General features: G+C 41.6%; 1 protein-coding gene across 1 annotated transcript in view; it reads right to left on the minus strand.

The window, feature by feature from the left end:
• Positions 1 to 12,900, minus strand: part of LOC126272462 (whirlin-like) — a 192,213-nt gene extending 179,313 nt beyond the window's left edge. The window contains exon 1 of the mRNA XM_049975340.1: positions 12,768 to 12,900. Coding sequence (XP_049831297.1) covers positions 12,768 to 12,884 — 117 coding nt within the window. The 5' untranslated portion in view covers positions 12,885 to 12,900. The remainder of the gene's footprint in view (positions 1 to 12,767) is intronic.
• Positions 12,901 to 17,376: the final 4,476 nt, after the last annotated feature.

Consider the following 17,376-nt stretch of genomic DNA (forward strand, 5'->3'; position numbering starts at 1 on the left):
AGAATAAAACTTGGAATCGGTTCCTACCATATTTGTAACTATTTCGCAGTAGTTCAGAGGTCAATAAGAACTCTAGAAATCCTACAAACATCGAGTTCACACACTTACTGCAAAAATTATGAAGTATCAAACGGCTAGAATCGGTAACTAGAACCAGAGGTTGTTGAGAACTCAGTTCTAGTTATCGATTTCAGCAGTTCCATGGTTCATTATGTAGATTGTTTTTCTGGAAGGTTCGCACACTGAAAAGTAACAGGATTTCTGCAGTTATAATTGGTTTCTTAACTACTGCGAAAAAAATGACAAATATGGGAATAACATACTAGAATTAAGCTATATAGAGGTCAATTCTATTTACAGATTCCAAGTATTGCATGGTTCGTTACTTAGTTTATTTTTGCATCAGGTGTGTGCACTGAAATGTAAGATGATTTCTGGATTTGTAATTGCTCTCTGAACAGCTGCGAAAAAGTAACGAATATTGGAATCGGTAACTAGAATAAACGTATATAGATCAGTAAACAGTTTTTGATGTTGCTGAGCAACAGTAAGACGATAATTTTTAAATGAACAAACCGCCGTTTGACTGTATTGTTGCTTATTTAACTACGATCTAGGTTCCGGCCTTTTATGCCATTTTCAAGTGACTGAGTTTTGTCATTAGCGTATACTGCAGGACGTCAAGCTCAAAATTGGTCATAAATTAAGAAAAATATTGGTTCTTCTCGAAATGTCAGATCTAAACTCACCACCTTGTAAAAATATCAGTAAATAGCAGTGGGAGCACATCATATATACTAAAATCTGGTTTACTTTGGTATCAGTCCTGTTTTTACTAAATATGACGTACTCCCACTATTATTTACTGATTTTTTTTACAAGATGATGATTTTACATCTGATATTTCGTAGGGAGGAAATATTTTCCTTAGTGTATCGCCTGTTTAGAGCTTGACGTCCTCCAATATATGTTAATGACATAAACTCAATCACTTGAAATTGGCATAAAAGGCCGAAACCTAGGTCGTAATTAAATAAACAAGAATAGAGTCAAGGGGCGGCGTGTTCATTTACAAAAAAAAAGTATATAGGTCAGTTCTAGTTATCGATTCAAATATTTGTTACTTTTGGTGAATTTTCATTACTTGTGTCCTGGCTTTTCCTTTTTGTTGGTTTCTCTGCTACTTCATGCTTCTGTTTCATATACGTTATTATTTATTTCATTTTTCCCGTTGTGATTATATTTTAGTTTCTCCCCTCCCAGAACCCCCATTTTCCCGCGGTAGTCCTGTCATATTCAATAATTATTGTTATGAAGTAACGCTATTTTATAATATTACAACTTCACCTCGCGCTATACTGTAATGGAATTTAAAGGTTCTCTGTGCTTTATTACTCGCATAAATTACGACAGTAATTTTGCGCCCATGTATATTTCTGTTTTGTGTTGTTGTTATTTATTTTCGTTGTGTTCAATTGGTTTCGATATAATTCGTGTCTAAATACATAATCGCGTAGATTGTGGCTGTAATTTAATACTATGCTACATTCCTTTGTTCACGAGCATCATTCTCTGCTTTCAAAGATTGCCTCTATGTAGCGTCCTTGCCTATGGTGTGACGTCATTGCTTACAGCCGACGACTGGAATCGGACTCTAGAATTTATCCAGAACCTAGAGAGTGCTTAGGAGAAACCTTACACCGCACCAAGGTCCAGTGAATTTAGATGCAATGTCTTGTTGCTACAGAAAATCTGTTCTTCGTTTTTGAATACTCACGCCACAGGTACTCGAATTTCAGCTTTGTCTTCTTACCCAGAGAGTAATTTTGCCAGCAGTTAATGGTTATTGTTGGTTCAATAAAATTCGCAATCCATCAGAAAAAAGATATATCGCTGTTGCGAAACATTTAAAGTAAAAGTTCCGTGTAAAAATTAAATTTGCTTTGATTATTGTCCCCTTTGAACATTTTTTTGCTGACAGCATTTTCAAAAATTTACAGGGAACCAGCTCCGATGCAATGAAAGAAGTTATCAAGCCCAGAAGTTTTTTATGAGTTAAATGGAAATCGCCAGTTATGATCCATCATTTAAATGACATTTATTAGATGTGCTCACCTGACAAAATAAGGTAAGAATGAGAATTTTAATTAGATTACAGCTACATCAGCATTAATGTGATTTTCGTAATCAAGATTAATTACAGCAAAGAATTTGCAATGCACCGACAATTCTAACAAATAAATCTCTGAAATAAGTCATTAAGTTTCAAGATTATGCTACTATTTACTAAACTTATAATCGCTCCCATTAGTCACCGTGCGAAGTGTCAGTTTTGGCTACGCAAATTAGTAAGTGTATTTGTTTCGACGAATTTCCGACAGTATGAATTACGTGACATAAACGTCTATGTACTTTTTTTTCTCCTAGGCAGATCTATATAAAAATAAAAAAAACATCACTTACAACACGCACACGCGCGCGAGCTTGCGCACACACACACACACACACACACACACACACGCACACACACACACACACACACACACACACACACACACACACACTTCTCCCGACCATTGGTATATTAGTTGGGGATGAAAAAGTGACATGTAGGTTAACAGCTGTGGTCTAGTGATCGGACAGCCGACAGGCTTTAACATCCTATTGGCCAGTCGATATTTTGGTCGTTCAGTGGTACTTTTGCAGTCGAATGAAACAACCGAACAAAACTAGTCTGCGTCTATGTCAGCTATACGAATGAATTATCTGATTTTAGGAGTACTGAAGGTACAATCTGTTTTACTTCCTAAAAAACATTCAGCAGCTTACATCCCATAAAATATTTCTTTATTTGCAAAACTCAGGTCAATTCTGCGTTGCTCTGCGTCGGGCACTTGCGCAAATTGTAGCCCTTCGCTTTGCAGCGCGTCCGGCGTGGACGTGGCTAAAGTCTCTGACACTTGAGGCAGCTGTATGAACGCTATCACCCAGCGTCTAGGGCAGGTTTGAGTGATTTCGTTTACTTACTTTTAAGTCTTTCCTGTTGTACGTTAACCATGACCGGGGTTGCTAACTTTATTTAGAGACAAGTACATATGTTATTTCAGTGAGAGGTAAATGCAAAAAATACTTTTAAAATTAAGTATTTTCAAAATCTGTGTTGTTATTTACTTAAATTAAAATTTTTGGTACTTTGGTATTAAATGTGTATTTTTGTGGGTTTTAAATGTCAATAACTAGGGTTACATCACAAATTAATGTTTAATAAATGAACAATTACTTTTTTTAATTTAAATTTAATGAAGCTCTGTCTCTCCCTTCCAACGGGTTTCTTAGTAAATACGCGTTTGTAATTAACAGTTACCGTAAATAAACAACATATCGTGTCGTATTAGTTTTCTCTTTTACTAGGAGTATATTTCGTCTGCATTTGGTGTAAAGCAACGCTGTTGTCGAATTTGTTATCGACCATAATCCGAAAAACAGTTCAAAGAAACAGCAGATTTCGTACCAAGTTTTTCTGTTGCCATAATAGATATTTCGATTTCGCTGTTAATCACTTCCGTTCCACAAGGCTACTGGTAATATTTATATCGTATCATATCCTCAAATCGAAGCCAATAAGCAAGCTTAGATTAATGTTATTTATGATCTGTTATGTAAGGTATTGCACCAGGCTTAACTAAGCCTCACTGTTTATGCTGTTTTCAGCCACGGTATGATTTAATTGCTGCTCATAAGCAGCTGGAAATCGCCATGACTATTGTGAATGGTTGTGTTGGGAGGGCTACCAAGAGTCATGTACCTAAATACTATCCTCTCTGTGGATAATGTCTTTTCTGCTGCAAATACAGCATCTGTCGCTACTCATCCAGAAGACGGTGCATGGCGAGTGAGTGGTACATCAGAGGTCCTATATAGGGGAGAAAGAGACCAGGAAAAACTTATGATGTTACACCTATCCTATGATTTAAAGAACACGATAATGAAATTCTAAATCACGGGTTAGCCTGGTGTGGCACGTGAAAGAGGAAGGCATCCTATTTTGGTGCAAATTATGGATGAGGTTGCTGTTGGTGTAAGTGATCATGCAGTACGTGCTCTGGGTTGTGCAAGTGATACAGGAGTGTCACGAGAATTGTCGATACAAAATTTCGTTGTCTGTATTACAGTGATACTTGTGCAAGATGCAGACTGTGCAGCAAATGAAATCTCATGATCCGCAGAATGTTCTGAATTTTATTTTCGGTTTCTGGCGCTGTTCAAAGATGATGACGTGCCAGGCAATATTCTACGGAGTAACGAAGCACATTTTACGACACAGGGTGCAGTGAATACACAGAACCGCCGAATTTGGGGTACTGTCAATCCGGGTGTTGAGCGCGAAGAGCCATTGCACTCACCCTATGTGACTGTGCGATGTTGATTCACAAGCACCATTGTTTCCGATCTGTTCTTCTTTGCCGGCAGGTGTGGCCGAGTGGTTCTAGGCGGGTCAGTCTGGTACCGCGGTGCCGCTACGGTCGCAGGTTGGAATCCTGCCTCGGGTGTGGATGTGTGTGATGTCCTTAGGTTAGTGAGGTTTAAGTAGTTCTAAGTCTAGGGGACTGATGACCTCAGATGTTAAGTCCCATAGTGTTTAGAGCCATTTTGAACCACTGTCCTATCTGAAACCACAATGAGATGTTCACGTAGAAATTCTGAAAGAACTTCTCTATCTCGAAACAAGGAACAAATAAGTAACGTGAAAAGAGAGTCAAACCCAAATAAGAGATCTCGATGCACAATTCGAAAACATGCCACCGTCCTTCTGAGTCGCATCACTATAGGTAGATCTTTATACACTGAAGAGCCAAAGAAACTGTTACACCTACCTAATATCGTGCAGGGCCCATGCGAGCACCTAGAAGTCCCACAACACGACGTGGCACGACTCGACTAATGTCTGAAGTACTACTAGAAGTAACTGACACCATGAATCCTTCAGGGGTGTCCATAAATACATAAGAGTACGAGGCGAGGAAATCTCCTCTGAACAGCACGTTGCAAGGCACCACAGATATGCTCAATAATGTTCATGTCTGGCGAGTGTCGTGATTTTTTCTTCTTTGAAGAGAATACACCCAGGGGGCCTGTCGGGTGTGCCGCGACGTCTGTACGTTCTCAACACCTCCTTGCACAGCATGTGGATCCTGCTTAGAAAGAGCTTAACTGCTTGGAAATAATTTTTTCCCTGCTTAAATCGATTCTGCATTAACGTAACTACCAAGTTTCGCTGTCATACGATAAACATTGCCCACAATGACCCTCTGTGAGTAGTTGCACGTTAATTATAAACCACCCGATAGCTGACTATATGTATGATACACACGAGGGTGTTTTTCAGATTAGGCAACTTTCCATCCAGTCTAGATAATGATAGCTGCAGGAGACTCAGAAGTAGTAGTGTAAGACCCAAGGAAATGTACCTCGAAAAACGAGAGTATTAAAATCTTAGAGCGGCCGTCACGAAAGCAGACACCTCAACCTCACATCGGCTGCCTGCAGGGCTGAGGAGCTAGCGCTGTGATTCGCCCGCGTCATAGCTCTGTTGCCCCATACACACTGTTACCAGTGCAGAACATTTTCGTCCGACATCGTGTGTTCACGTGTGGTGGAACGGTGTTTGGTTGTGAGCGAATTGCAGGAGCAAGGGCCTATATGTAGCTCTAATCCGGACGGCGTGCGTAGAGGGCGAAAAGATATTGTCATGCCGAATGTACTGAAGTAAGTTTTTTACTGATTTGTCCAACAGTGAAGAAGCCACGAAAACATAAATTTTGCGTATAATTTCATAAAATGTCAAAAAAGCCGTGCGGTATTTCGTATTAAGAATGCAGTAACACAGGCAGAAACTCTAGATGTGTGCTCATGTTTCTCGAAAAAAGGTGTACAAATGAAAACGAAAGTGCACGGAATTTTGACGATTTTGACAAAAAGTTGCTGCGTGGAAAGATACTTCGATACTATGACAGAGGAGAGTGCGCGATAGCTGCAGGGTGATCTCCACGAAAAAAGAAATCAATTATTGTGGTTCAGATACTACCGTTCTTTGCCTTCTCCATTCACTTGTTTTTGATTCAGAAAGTGTAATGTGTTTAATGAAATGCAGAGACTTTGCAGCAGCAAACGTAGTTCTGTGTGCGATGCACTTATTGTGTTCTCAGGACAATAGTCTTGTGCGAGTACTTCGATAAAACCTCGGTTTTTACTCGACTTAACGGAAATATTGGTTTGAAAGTTTTCACCTTTGTGTAGTGCATATCGGCGATCTGGGTGGTGGGTGCAGTGACGAAGGGTCGCTAAGAGCTGCAAACAAAAAAATTTTTAGAGGAAGGAAATATTCTCGGTCGTATTACGGATAGCCGTCGAATCCTGGCAGTGGAAGAGAAGTACTCGTGCTGCCTCGTATAGAGTCTCTCGTAAATAAAATGCGTTCAAAAAGGTCACGACAAAATAATGGTGTCTCAGATGTTACCAAAATTGTGGCGCCAAAAAACTGATTTAGAGATAATCAACAAAATGTGTATAGCCCTCCATCAAAAGCTGTATAAAAGTTGGAGATCACTATACAAACACAAAAGCTATACAGGTCTCTTGTCACATATTTCTTTTTACTCTGTGTTAACGGATTTAAGAACAAAATGATACAAAATTTGAAGAAAATGAAATGTTCTGGTTGCAGTGGGTTTAACATAAATAACAATACATGTGCCATCACGTCCATTTTCACTCATTTCATAAGTTTCTCGGACAACCACTTATTCTCCTCTTTTACAAATGGTATCACTTTAGCTAAATCCCTTCTCTTTTCTTCAGACAGCCTACATTCACGGTGTAGTGTTTCAGACTGCACGTGTTGAAGATCAGAAGGCTTCACGTTCATCCTCAAGATGTAATATTCCTTGAACTCTTCAATTTCTCTAAGAGTTGAGCGAACTTTCAGTACCCCAGGCCGTTCTGCAGTCAGTCTGATCCATTGTGTTTTTGAAATATGCATATTGGTAAGATTCATATATTTTTTCTTCAGCTGACTGAAAGTCGTAAAAATCTGTTTGTTGCATAATAGTCACTATGAATGCTGTTGTGTGCGTAGCTTCAGTGATGAGGCGAACTAAATCTTTTGGAACTTCACACACAGTTAGCCTCTTTCGCTTCTCAATATGAGGAAAATCTCTATCGCAAGACATCAAAGAGTGTCCTTTCAACAAAAACTTGTGTTCTGTTTCGGTAAAGTAACCCTTTGCTGTAAGGTAAACCCACAGAAACATCATCATCTTGTTTTTGTGCTGCCCACAGCAGTTGAAACTCCACATTATTAGTTACTCTTTACTAGTGTCGAAGCTTTGTGCACACAGGAATCAATTTCATTCCTACCCTTGCCATATAAGGTCTCATGCCAGAGAAACATGTGACCGGTTTGATTATCACCAACACGAATGCAAAAGTTGTAATTTGAGAGCTGTCGGAAATAGTACATTTCACTGTGTGTTAATGAAGGAAGAGAAATCACTTTTTGCAAATACATTGCAGCTGTACATACTTCCGAATTAGGCCCTTGACTCTTGATTGTGTCAGCTTTCATGGAATCCATAGCTTTCTTTGCTTGTCGATGATTGCGTTCTAGCTGCAGTTTATTGCCTTTATTATTGGGATCACACCTCAATTTGGCTTTAAGATGGGGACATGTAGAACAAGTGTCACTTGGCAAACGATGAGATTTTAGCTTGGGGAGTTTGTCTTTAAAGACTTTTGCATAGATGCAGTATGTGAAATTAGTGTCTTCATGCTGACTTCGAAATTCCTTAAATAAATAATAAACAGTCAGGTCTTCACTTAAGTATTGTTTAGACCCGATTTTTTCCATGAATAGTGGCGTTCTTGTCTTGGTATGGCATTAATATGAGCAACAACCAACTTTTCAACTTCTTCTGTATATTTCCGCTGCATTGTCTTATTTCCTCGCTTTTCTTCATGTACAATCTCACCACCTGTGTTAACGTCTGAACTCTTCTTTTGGTCAAAGCGAGAACCTCAATAAATGTTCCTTTATATACTCTTATTACATCTCCCTCACCATCAGTCAACGTGTAACACATACTTATGTTTTTCTTCTTAGGTATGACCAGTTGTCCTACACCTTCCTCAGTAGACAACTGAGCAGTTTCGTTACAATCATTATATACTTTTGACCTTCACCTCTTCACTTTGCAAAAATGTATGTTAGACATACATGACCCATTTCTTTGACACTAGTTCATTTATGCTTTTGGTGTCCCAAAGTTTCGTTGGAGCGTTGGTGCACTGACGGAGCTGTTTTCAGACAATACACAACTGCACTATTTATTTTTGCCCTGTTTATCGATGCCTACGGTCGCAGGTTCGAATCCTGCCTCGGGCATGGATGTGTCTGATGTCCTTAGGTTAGTTAGGTTTAAGTAGTTCTAAGTTCTAGGGGACTGATGACCTAAGATGTTAAGTCCCATAGTGCTCAGAGCCATTTGAACCATTTGTTTATCGATGTAATTCACTGCAGAAATTTTTCTACGTTCATGGAAACATTATACAACTAATACAATATGCGACCTTGCGTCTAATGAATGAGCATTGACTGTCGCATTTTACATCTGTATTCGCGGTACTGACATTCCGGTAGAAGTCTACTCCACATTGGCACATGTTAAATATATTGAATTGGAACTAAGATATTGCAAAGTTTTTGAATTCGGCTACTTCACTAAGAATTTATCTCTATATTTTTTATTATGAATGACAGTTTTCATTTATGCTATGCTATCCATTATTTTGCTTTTTCCGATTTTGTGCAAAATTTCAAGGATTGTCTTCGATTTTCAAAGGGCGTCCTGAGCGTATAATGTGTGTAGTTGCTACTGCTGATTTATTACATTTACACAGTTTCTAGCAGTAAAAATGTTCTTTAAATGGAATTCCTAACTTTCTGCTGATTTGGCCTATACAAAGTGAACATTAATAAAACTGACCAACTGCAGGGACGGATTTCTGACTGGTAATGGAGGAGGAGGAGGAGGAGGATATTAGTGTTTAACGTCCCGTCGACAACGAGGTCATTAGAGACGGAGCGCAAGCTCGGGTGAGGGAAGGATGGGGAAGGAAATCGGCCGTGACCTTTCAAAAGAACCATCCCGGCATTTGCCTGAAGTGATCTAGGGAAATCACGGAAAACATAAATCAGGATGGCCGGACGCGGGATTGAACCGTCGTCCTCCCGAATGCGAGTCCAGTGTGCTAACCACTGCGCCACCTCGCTCGGTGGTAATGGAGGAAAAAGGGGTATACGAACATGTGTGCTGAAATGCATCGTTGCTACGGCGCTGAGTAATAACAGTTCCTCTGACCACGTGCCGTGTGTTCCTTGTCTGTTGCAACCTATGTTATTGACGCAGCGTACTGTAAGCAGCAGAATGGTCCGGTGTTCATGGCGGGAACAAGCCGAGATGGTGTTCGTGCACGGCCAAGCGGTTGGAAACGGTCGAGACGCAGCACGATTATACCAAAACAAGTAGCGTCACAGACATCAACCACATCACACACATTTCAAGCCTTTTTGGGTGCTTATGTGATCACTGGTCCTTTCAGACAGACGAACGTGCCGTAAGGCGGCGGATCGTGCGTACACAAGATTTGTAGGACCGGGTTGTACAGGATATTGTACAGGATATTGAGACAAACGCTAGTACAAGCTTCGGCCAAGTGGCCCGCCAACATGGCTTATGCCAAGGTACGGTTATGAGTAACCTATACTATCCTCATCAGTGTAAAATACAAGGTATACACGGCATGTGGTCGGAGGAAATGTCATTCGTCAGCGCCACTACCGTGGCAACGATGCATTTCCGGGCACATATTCATAGGACCTTTTATCCACCATTTCCTGTCTTGAGCCCGTCCCTGTAGTTTGTCGTTTTTGTTAATGTTCACCCTGTATAATATTAGTTGCACTGGTTGGAGGTGATTCTGCAAATGTCAACTACATCAAGATTTGTATTTGTCGGTTTTGTATTGCCGGCCGATGTGGCCGAGCGGTTCTACGCGTTTCAGTCTGGAACCGCGCGACCGCTACAGTCGTATGTTCGAATCCTGCCTCTGGGATGGGTGTGTGTGATGTCCTTAGGTTAGTTAGTTTTATTTACGTAGTTCTAAGTTCTAGGGGACGACCTCAGAAGTTGAGTCCCAAGGTGCTCAGAGCCATTTCGGTTTTGTATTATCAATGAGCTTCCTACTTAGACTGTTGGTGTTGCTGAAGCTTACTTTTATGTTACAGACGTAGGCCACTCTTTAAAAACCGAAGAAAATTGCACAAAATCGTATAAAGCAAAAGGATTTATGTCCTGGAAGAAATGGAAATTTTCATTTATAATACAAAATATGGAGATAAATTTTTAATGGAATTACCGTGCTCAAGAACTCAAAATCTTTCAGAAATCTTGAGCCATATCTAATGCAATAAATGTAAGATGTGCCAGTGTGGAGAAAACGACTAACAGACTGTCTGCACAGCGAATATGAATGTAAAATACGATAATCAATACTCAGTCACGAGCTGCAAGGTTGTATATTGCATTAAGTCTATAATGTTTACATGTACTTAGAAAAATTTCAGCTGTGAATTACCATGAAACGACAAAGAAACCGGTATAGGCATGTGCATTCAAATGCAGAGAGATCTAAGCAGGTAGAATACGGCGCTGCGGTCGGCAGGTCCTACATGAGAGAGCAAGTGTCTGGCGCAGTTGTTAGATCGCTTACTGCTGCTACAATGGGAAATTTATGAAGATTTAGCTGATTTGTATGTGGTGTTATAGTCGGTGCACGAGCGATGGGACACAGCATCACTGAGGTAACGATGAGTTGTGGATTTTCCCGTACGACAATTTCACGAGTATACCGCGAATATCAGAAATCCGGCAAAACATCAAATCTCCGACATTGCTGCGGCCGGAAAAAGATCCTGCAAGGGCGGGACCAACGACGACAGAGGACAATCGTTCAGTGTGACAGAAGTGCAGTCCTTTCGCAGATTCCTGCAGATTTCAATGCTGGGCCATCAACAAGTGTCAGTGTGCGAACCATTCAACGATATGGCACCAAACTCCCCAGGCATGAAGATTATTGAGTACATCTGGGATGGCTTGCAACGTGCCTTTCAGAAGAGATCTCGACCCCATCCCACTCTTACGGATTTATGGAAAACCCTGCAGGATTCATGGTGTCAGTTCCCGACAGCACTGCTTCAAACATTAGTCGAGTCCTTGCCAAGTCCTGTTGCGGCACTTCTGCGTGCTCTCTGAAGCTCACACGATATTAGTTTATTTGGCTCTTCAGTGTACATCGATGAACAGTGCAAAAATAAATAGTGGAACAGTGCACTGTCTCAAAACAATCCGCCAGTGTACCAACGATGCCAACGAAGCTCTGGGACGCCATAATCGTAAATGAACAACTGTCAAATAAAAAAAATAAAAAAATGATCGCACGATTTTCGTACCATAACAACCTACGCAGAACTATCTATATCCCACGCAGGCTGTCAATCGTAATAAACAACGAGGCACAGCCCTACACCAACAGAAGACATCACTAGACATCAGTTTCTGGCCAATCACCCCCTCGCTCCAAATTCCCCAACAGCGACACCAGTAGTGAGCAATAAATAAAAAGTCCTAGTTTAAGGCATTTTGTTTTTAAGTAACTATTTTCCCTATGTATAAACGCCTGTAGATGAGCAGAACGTGCTCGAATCGCATTGCAACATGTTAAACTAAACAAAACAAATAAAACTGACTGGTAGCAGAAAACAGAAATAAGTAATCATTTCATACAGTCACAGTTTCCAAACGTAGCCAGTATGGCCACAAGTAATTACAATAGCTGTAATGTCCAGCAAATACGAAGTGTAGTCAAACAAAATTAATTATCTCCTCGCAAAAACAAAGTTGCCTCATCATTTTTTCGTTAGTTTTGAGATGCATGTCATAAACCTTGGTAGACATTCAATTATCCGCGCCACAGTGCCATAGCACGCCACTAGAGGTACCAAAACAAAATCAAGCAGCGCACTCCACTTGTCACTCCTCGAATGGCCTGTTAGACAACTGTGGCGTGGGGAACTCAACGTCTAGTAGGGCGTCGGACATATACCTGCAAACAAACGAAAAAAAATGTTTTTGTTAGTTGCGTTCACACTTGAGCTAGTGCTGACTAGTGTTGAATATTTTTGCTCATTTTCAAACCACTATCTGAGTCGTTTTAACGTGATTAATGAAATAAATTCGTACCAGAACATTTATTCACTTCCAACTGTTCTCAACTGTTCACATAGAATAGTCTGTACTCCTGATGCAACTAACTACTCTACTCTGGATCATTCGTTAACGAAATTGGAAGTTTAAATAAAGTTGCTGGTTCTTCCAGGTACGCAACGCTGGAATTCCACAAAAAAGTAATTACGTAACAACGTTTTTCTGAGGCGATAATTAAAATTGTACGATTGCCATCATATGCCAACACATTTCGGATGTACAGTAGGTTATGTCTCACCCCCACCACTGGATTCTTGTTTCAGCATATAGGGTTTAGAGTGGTGTAGCGTTCGTTTGATTTCAGCCCTACGTGTTTGAGACGACCTGCGTGCGGTGCCAAACTGAAGTAACTGGACAGGCGAACTGCACCTGAGAGACGGGCGTTACCTTCCGCCAGACGTGCGGCAGCAGCGCGGCCACCCGGCCTCTGGCGGCGTCCCCTGGCGTCGCGACGCCTTGCGACGCTCCGGCCGGCGCGGCGCCCGGCACGGGCCCGCACGACATCCTGCGACGCCCGCCGTCGTCTGTTGCCGTGGCTGCGTGTCGTCCGACGCGTGGGGACTCCGGCGATCGATGGATCGACTGCCAGAGCACTCGAAATCCTTCGACTTTTACGCCTTTACGACCGCCACTGCGGTGTATGTGTGTACCGGTTGCCCTACTAGCCGACTGGAATCGAACGCCGCAAACTTTGCCCCTGTTGCTAAGGAACGGAAACTCCTATCGACCCTGCCTGACCGTGTGAGTACGAGGTACGCTGGCGCCGGCTTCTTCACCGGGTACCGACCCGACACATTTCACGCAATTCTCCGACACCTTACGAACTGAAACTAACAATATTTTCAGTAGACGTTTCCCCACAGCTCGCGAATATTTGTCGGAAATATTGTCGATCCACCGTCATCTGCCAAGTAAATCTTTTCTACTGCAACGAGTTTCGATTGTTACTATCATCGCCAGGCACTTGGTTATAAATATCAACAGACGTTTGTGAACGTACTTGTGAAAAGTTTTTCACTTACGTTAGCTTTGTGGATCATTCATGAGCTTTCATCCCAAATGTCACTAACGTCGAACATAGGGACTGGATGACAGAAATCAATACAAAAAATATAAATATCGTTCAATGCAGTAAGTTCCTAATGTAATGCGATACACTGCTTCTAACCTCTGGATACTTGTAAAGCCGATGTCTCCATGAAACTGTCTGACAGATGAAAACTGTGTGCGCGCGGCCGCTGCGGTCGCAGGTTCGAATCCTGCCTCGGGCATGGATGTGTGTGATGTCCTTAGGTTAGTTAGGTTTAAGTAGTTCTAAGTTCTAGGGGACTGATGACCTCAGATGTTAAGTCTCATTGTGCTCAGAGCCAGAGAGCCAAAACTGTGTGCACACACCGAGACGCGAACTTGCGGCTTCAGCCTTTCGTAGGCAAGTGCTCTACCGATTGTCCTTTCCAAGCGCGACTGACCCGTCCTCATAGCTTTACTTCCGTCAGTGTCTCACCTCCTACCTTTCAAAATTCTCAGAGGTTCTCCCGCATAGCTTGGGGGATTAGCCCGCAAAAGGCAAAGGCCGGTCGCTGTGACCGAGCGGTTCTAGGTGCTTCCTTCCGGAACCGCGCTTCTGCTACGGTCGCAGGATCGAATCCTGCCTCGGGAATGGATGTGTTTGATCTCCTTAGATTAGTTAGGTTTAAGTAGTTCTGAGTCTAGGGGACTGGTGACCTCAGATGTTAAGTCCCATAGTACTTAGAGCCATTTGAACCATTTTGAAAGGTAAAGGTCCCGGGTTCGAATCTCGGTGTGGCACACGTTTTAAATCTGCCAGGAAGGTTTTTATCAGCGCAAAGTCTGCTGAAGAACGAAAATTTCACTCTCGATGTCTTCATATTCGTCACAGTTATCTTTGTACTGCGTATACAGTGTGTCCCAGTAGGAATGATATGACAGGAACGATTATTTGAGGCAAACAGCCTAATACAGATATATCGCCTATAGAAAACATATATCGTGCATTGTTATTTTCTGTATTATTAAATACAGTGTCAGGTTTACACGTGTACAACAGTTACTAAACACTGCAGCACGCGTTTTAGAAGGTACCAATTGAAAAGTACGTATTTTTAACACTTTCACGTCTAAGCATTACCGTACACGTCACATTAAAACTGTTGTGCAGTTCACAATAAATGTTCGAATGTTCCACCGTCTACTTTAGTGCATTTGTGTACTCTTGGCCGCGCCGGATAGCCGAGCGATCCAAGGCGTCTTTTCACAGTCCGTGCGGTTCCCTCCGTAGGAGGTTCGAGTCCTCCCTCGGACATGGGTGTATTTGTCGTCCTTAGCGTAAGTAATATTAAGTTAGATTAGATAGTGTGTAGGCTTAGGGACCGATGACCTCAGCAGTTTGGTCCCTTAGGAACTTACCATAAGTTTCCAAATTTTACAGGTACAGGTGCCTCATGTTTCAAGGTTGAAAAAGCTATTATTATTTTGAAAAGTGCAAATTAATCGTAAATCTTGTCTTACTTATATGGCCTCTACTTTTCTTGTAAAATAGAAATACAGAAAGGAGGCATCATTATATTCTGACCGACCCTCGTACAAATAACTTAGATATAAAACATCAACTTCAAATCATCCAACCATATCCACTGCATCATGTGCATCCAGTGCAAATAAAGTAGAACGGTGGGCGTAGCCCATACCAAAGTCCACTAATAAGTGTCCGGTTACTTTTGATCAGACAGTGTACATCATTGTGTGAAGGCTTATACACTTCCCGAGGCTCCACTTGATTCTTCATACAACATGCATGATCCCTTCCGCAAAACATGTTCCGTCATTGTTTTCATGAGGAAAACCAATCACATCTACTGTGATTCAGTGAAATAGATGGTGGTTATATTTAAACTTTCGCTACTTGGTAGGGCCCTCATGAAAAACTAGTGATCGTAGGACAACGCAACTTTGTGGAAACGTTTGTAAGGACGTGCGTAAGAGGAACAACTAATAAACCAATGAAAGAAACCAGTTCCAGATGAGAGACTAACATTTGTTAGTTGTGTTCCATGTTACGAGGCTACAAATGTTCCTCAGTGTGACGACCTTCTGCGTCCACGACAGCCTGGGACCATACTAGAGATACCATTTCACAATTTTTCGCAGACTTGTTCAGACTCAAGCTGATTGTCTGCAGCTGTAATGCACACTGATGGCTGTTTTACAATCATTACGTTGCTGTACCAGTACCGGCGCCTAACGTCACGTAATGACACTAACACTACTAACAACGTAAATCCTGCAGAGCACAATCCGAACATAATTCATACATAGTTAGTACCCACATGGTAAACAGTTTTCCTTCTACACTGGCTCAAGTAGCGAAAGCTTAATTGTAACCTTCCTGCGCCCCGGTGAATGGATAGCCGGTAACCGCTTGTATCTTGAAATTCGACTCAACCACATAGGAAAAGTACGTACAGCTATGCGAAACCTACAATACGTACGAAACGTAAACTGCTCATGGACCGTACCACCCAAAACATGCCGGCCGAAGTGGCCAAGCGGTTCTAGGCGCTACAGTCTGGAACCGCGTGACCGCTACGGTCGCAGGTTCGAAGGCCTCGGGCATGGATGTGTGTGATGTCCTTAGGTTAGTTATGTTTAAGTAGTTCTAAGTTCTAGGGGACTGATGACCTCAGAAGTTAAGTCCCATAGTGATCAGAGCCATTTGAACCATTTGAACCCAAAACATAGTTATCTAAATAATAATTTAATCTATCAACGAGAGGCCACGACATTGCTATCACAGATTTACTTCAAACTTTGTACACCTTTAGTAGGCCATTAAAACAACATAACGTCCAAGTAGTAAGGTGCACTACTCTGGCAATTCCGAGAAAACTTCAAGAGATGTTTTACGCGTCTATTATGTAACTGATGTATCTGTGCATAGGTGCCGAAAGAACAGACACCATATCCATATTAGTATATAGTCGTGTCAATACCGGCCATGGCCTTCTTTTTCTGTGCGGATACTCACATATTCCCCGAACTCTTACGGGACTTGGTAAGAATGTCTTCCAATGAATGTGTTCGGGTGGGACACTACGAGTGTAGCGTGTGGACAAACAAGGTGAGAATGTGGGCCTCATAGGAGGTGTACGCGAGATAGTCCTTGCAGTCGCACTCACCTCTGTGCACTCGGTGTCTGACATGGATAGAGCGTCTGCCATGTAAGCAGGAGATCCCAGGTTCGAGTCATGGGCAGGGCACACATTTTCAGCTGTCCCCGTTGACATATATCACCGCCCGTCAGCAGTTGAAGGTATTCATAGAATTCTAATTTCGTTAGAGTTCGTGGTTGACAAGTGATAAGCGTTCGAGCTACATAAGACGAACGTGTACGGTTCGACTCACGCTCAAACTTAGGTATTAATCTATTTTTTCATCACTGATAATATTATTTAATTTGTGTGAGACATGAGTGATAATATAATTAAAAAGCACGTGTAATTGTATGAAGTTTTAGTGCATTTCATGTTATTTGACTACTTACTATTTTTAATTAAATTCAATCCTACATCACCAATTGTCAGCACCTGCAATTTTCAAAATGTTGGGTTACGCATGGTTTGCATCCAAACAATCAGAGGAGAGAAATTTTTTTCAAAATGTCAACAAGGTTTGTTTTCCTAAAGACATTCTGTACATTCCCAGTGAGTGCGGGAAAACTGCATTTATTCGATGTAGTAGATGCCGGTTCAATTTATGTTTTCCATGTCTGTATGACAAATACCGTCCTGCAACGTGTGACATCGAGAGCACATCCGACGAGTAATCGCACATTTCTCTTGTGGTCTGGCACATTGTGACTCATTATACGTCTGCTTGTGAACAACTTCATTCGCATAATTATTTATCGAAGTTTGACTTGGGCTTTCCAAACCTGTGCCTCGTCCTTGAAAATTTAACTAAAATAGTGAATAGCCAA

This window comes from Schistocerca gregaria, chromosome 5, assembly GCF_023897955.1.
Source record: "Schistocerca gregaria isolate iqSchGreg1 chromosome 5, iqSchGreg1.2, whole genome shotgun sequence".
Lineage (NCBI taxonomy): Eukaryota > Metazoa > Arthropoda > Insecta > Orthoptera > Acrididae > Schistocerca > Schistocerca gregaria.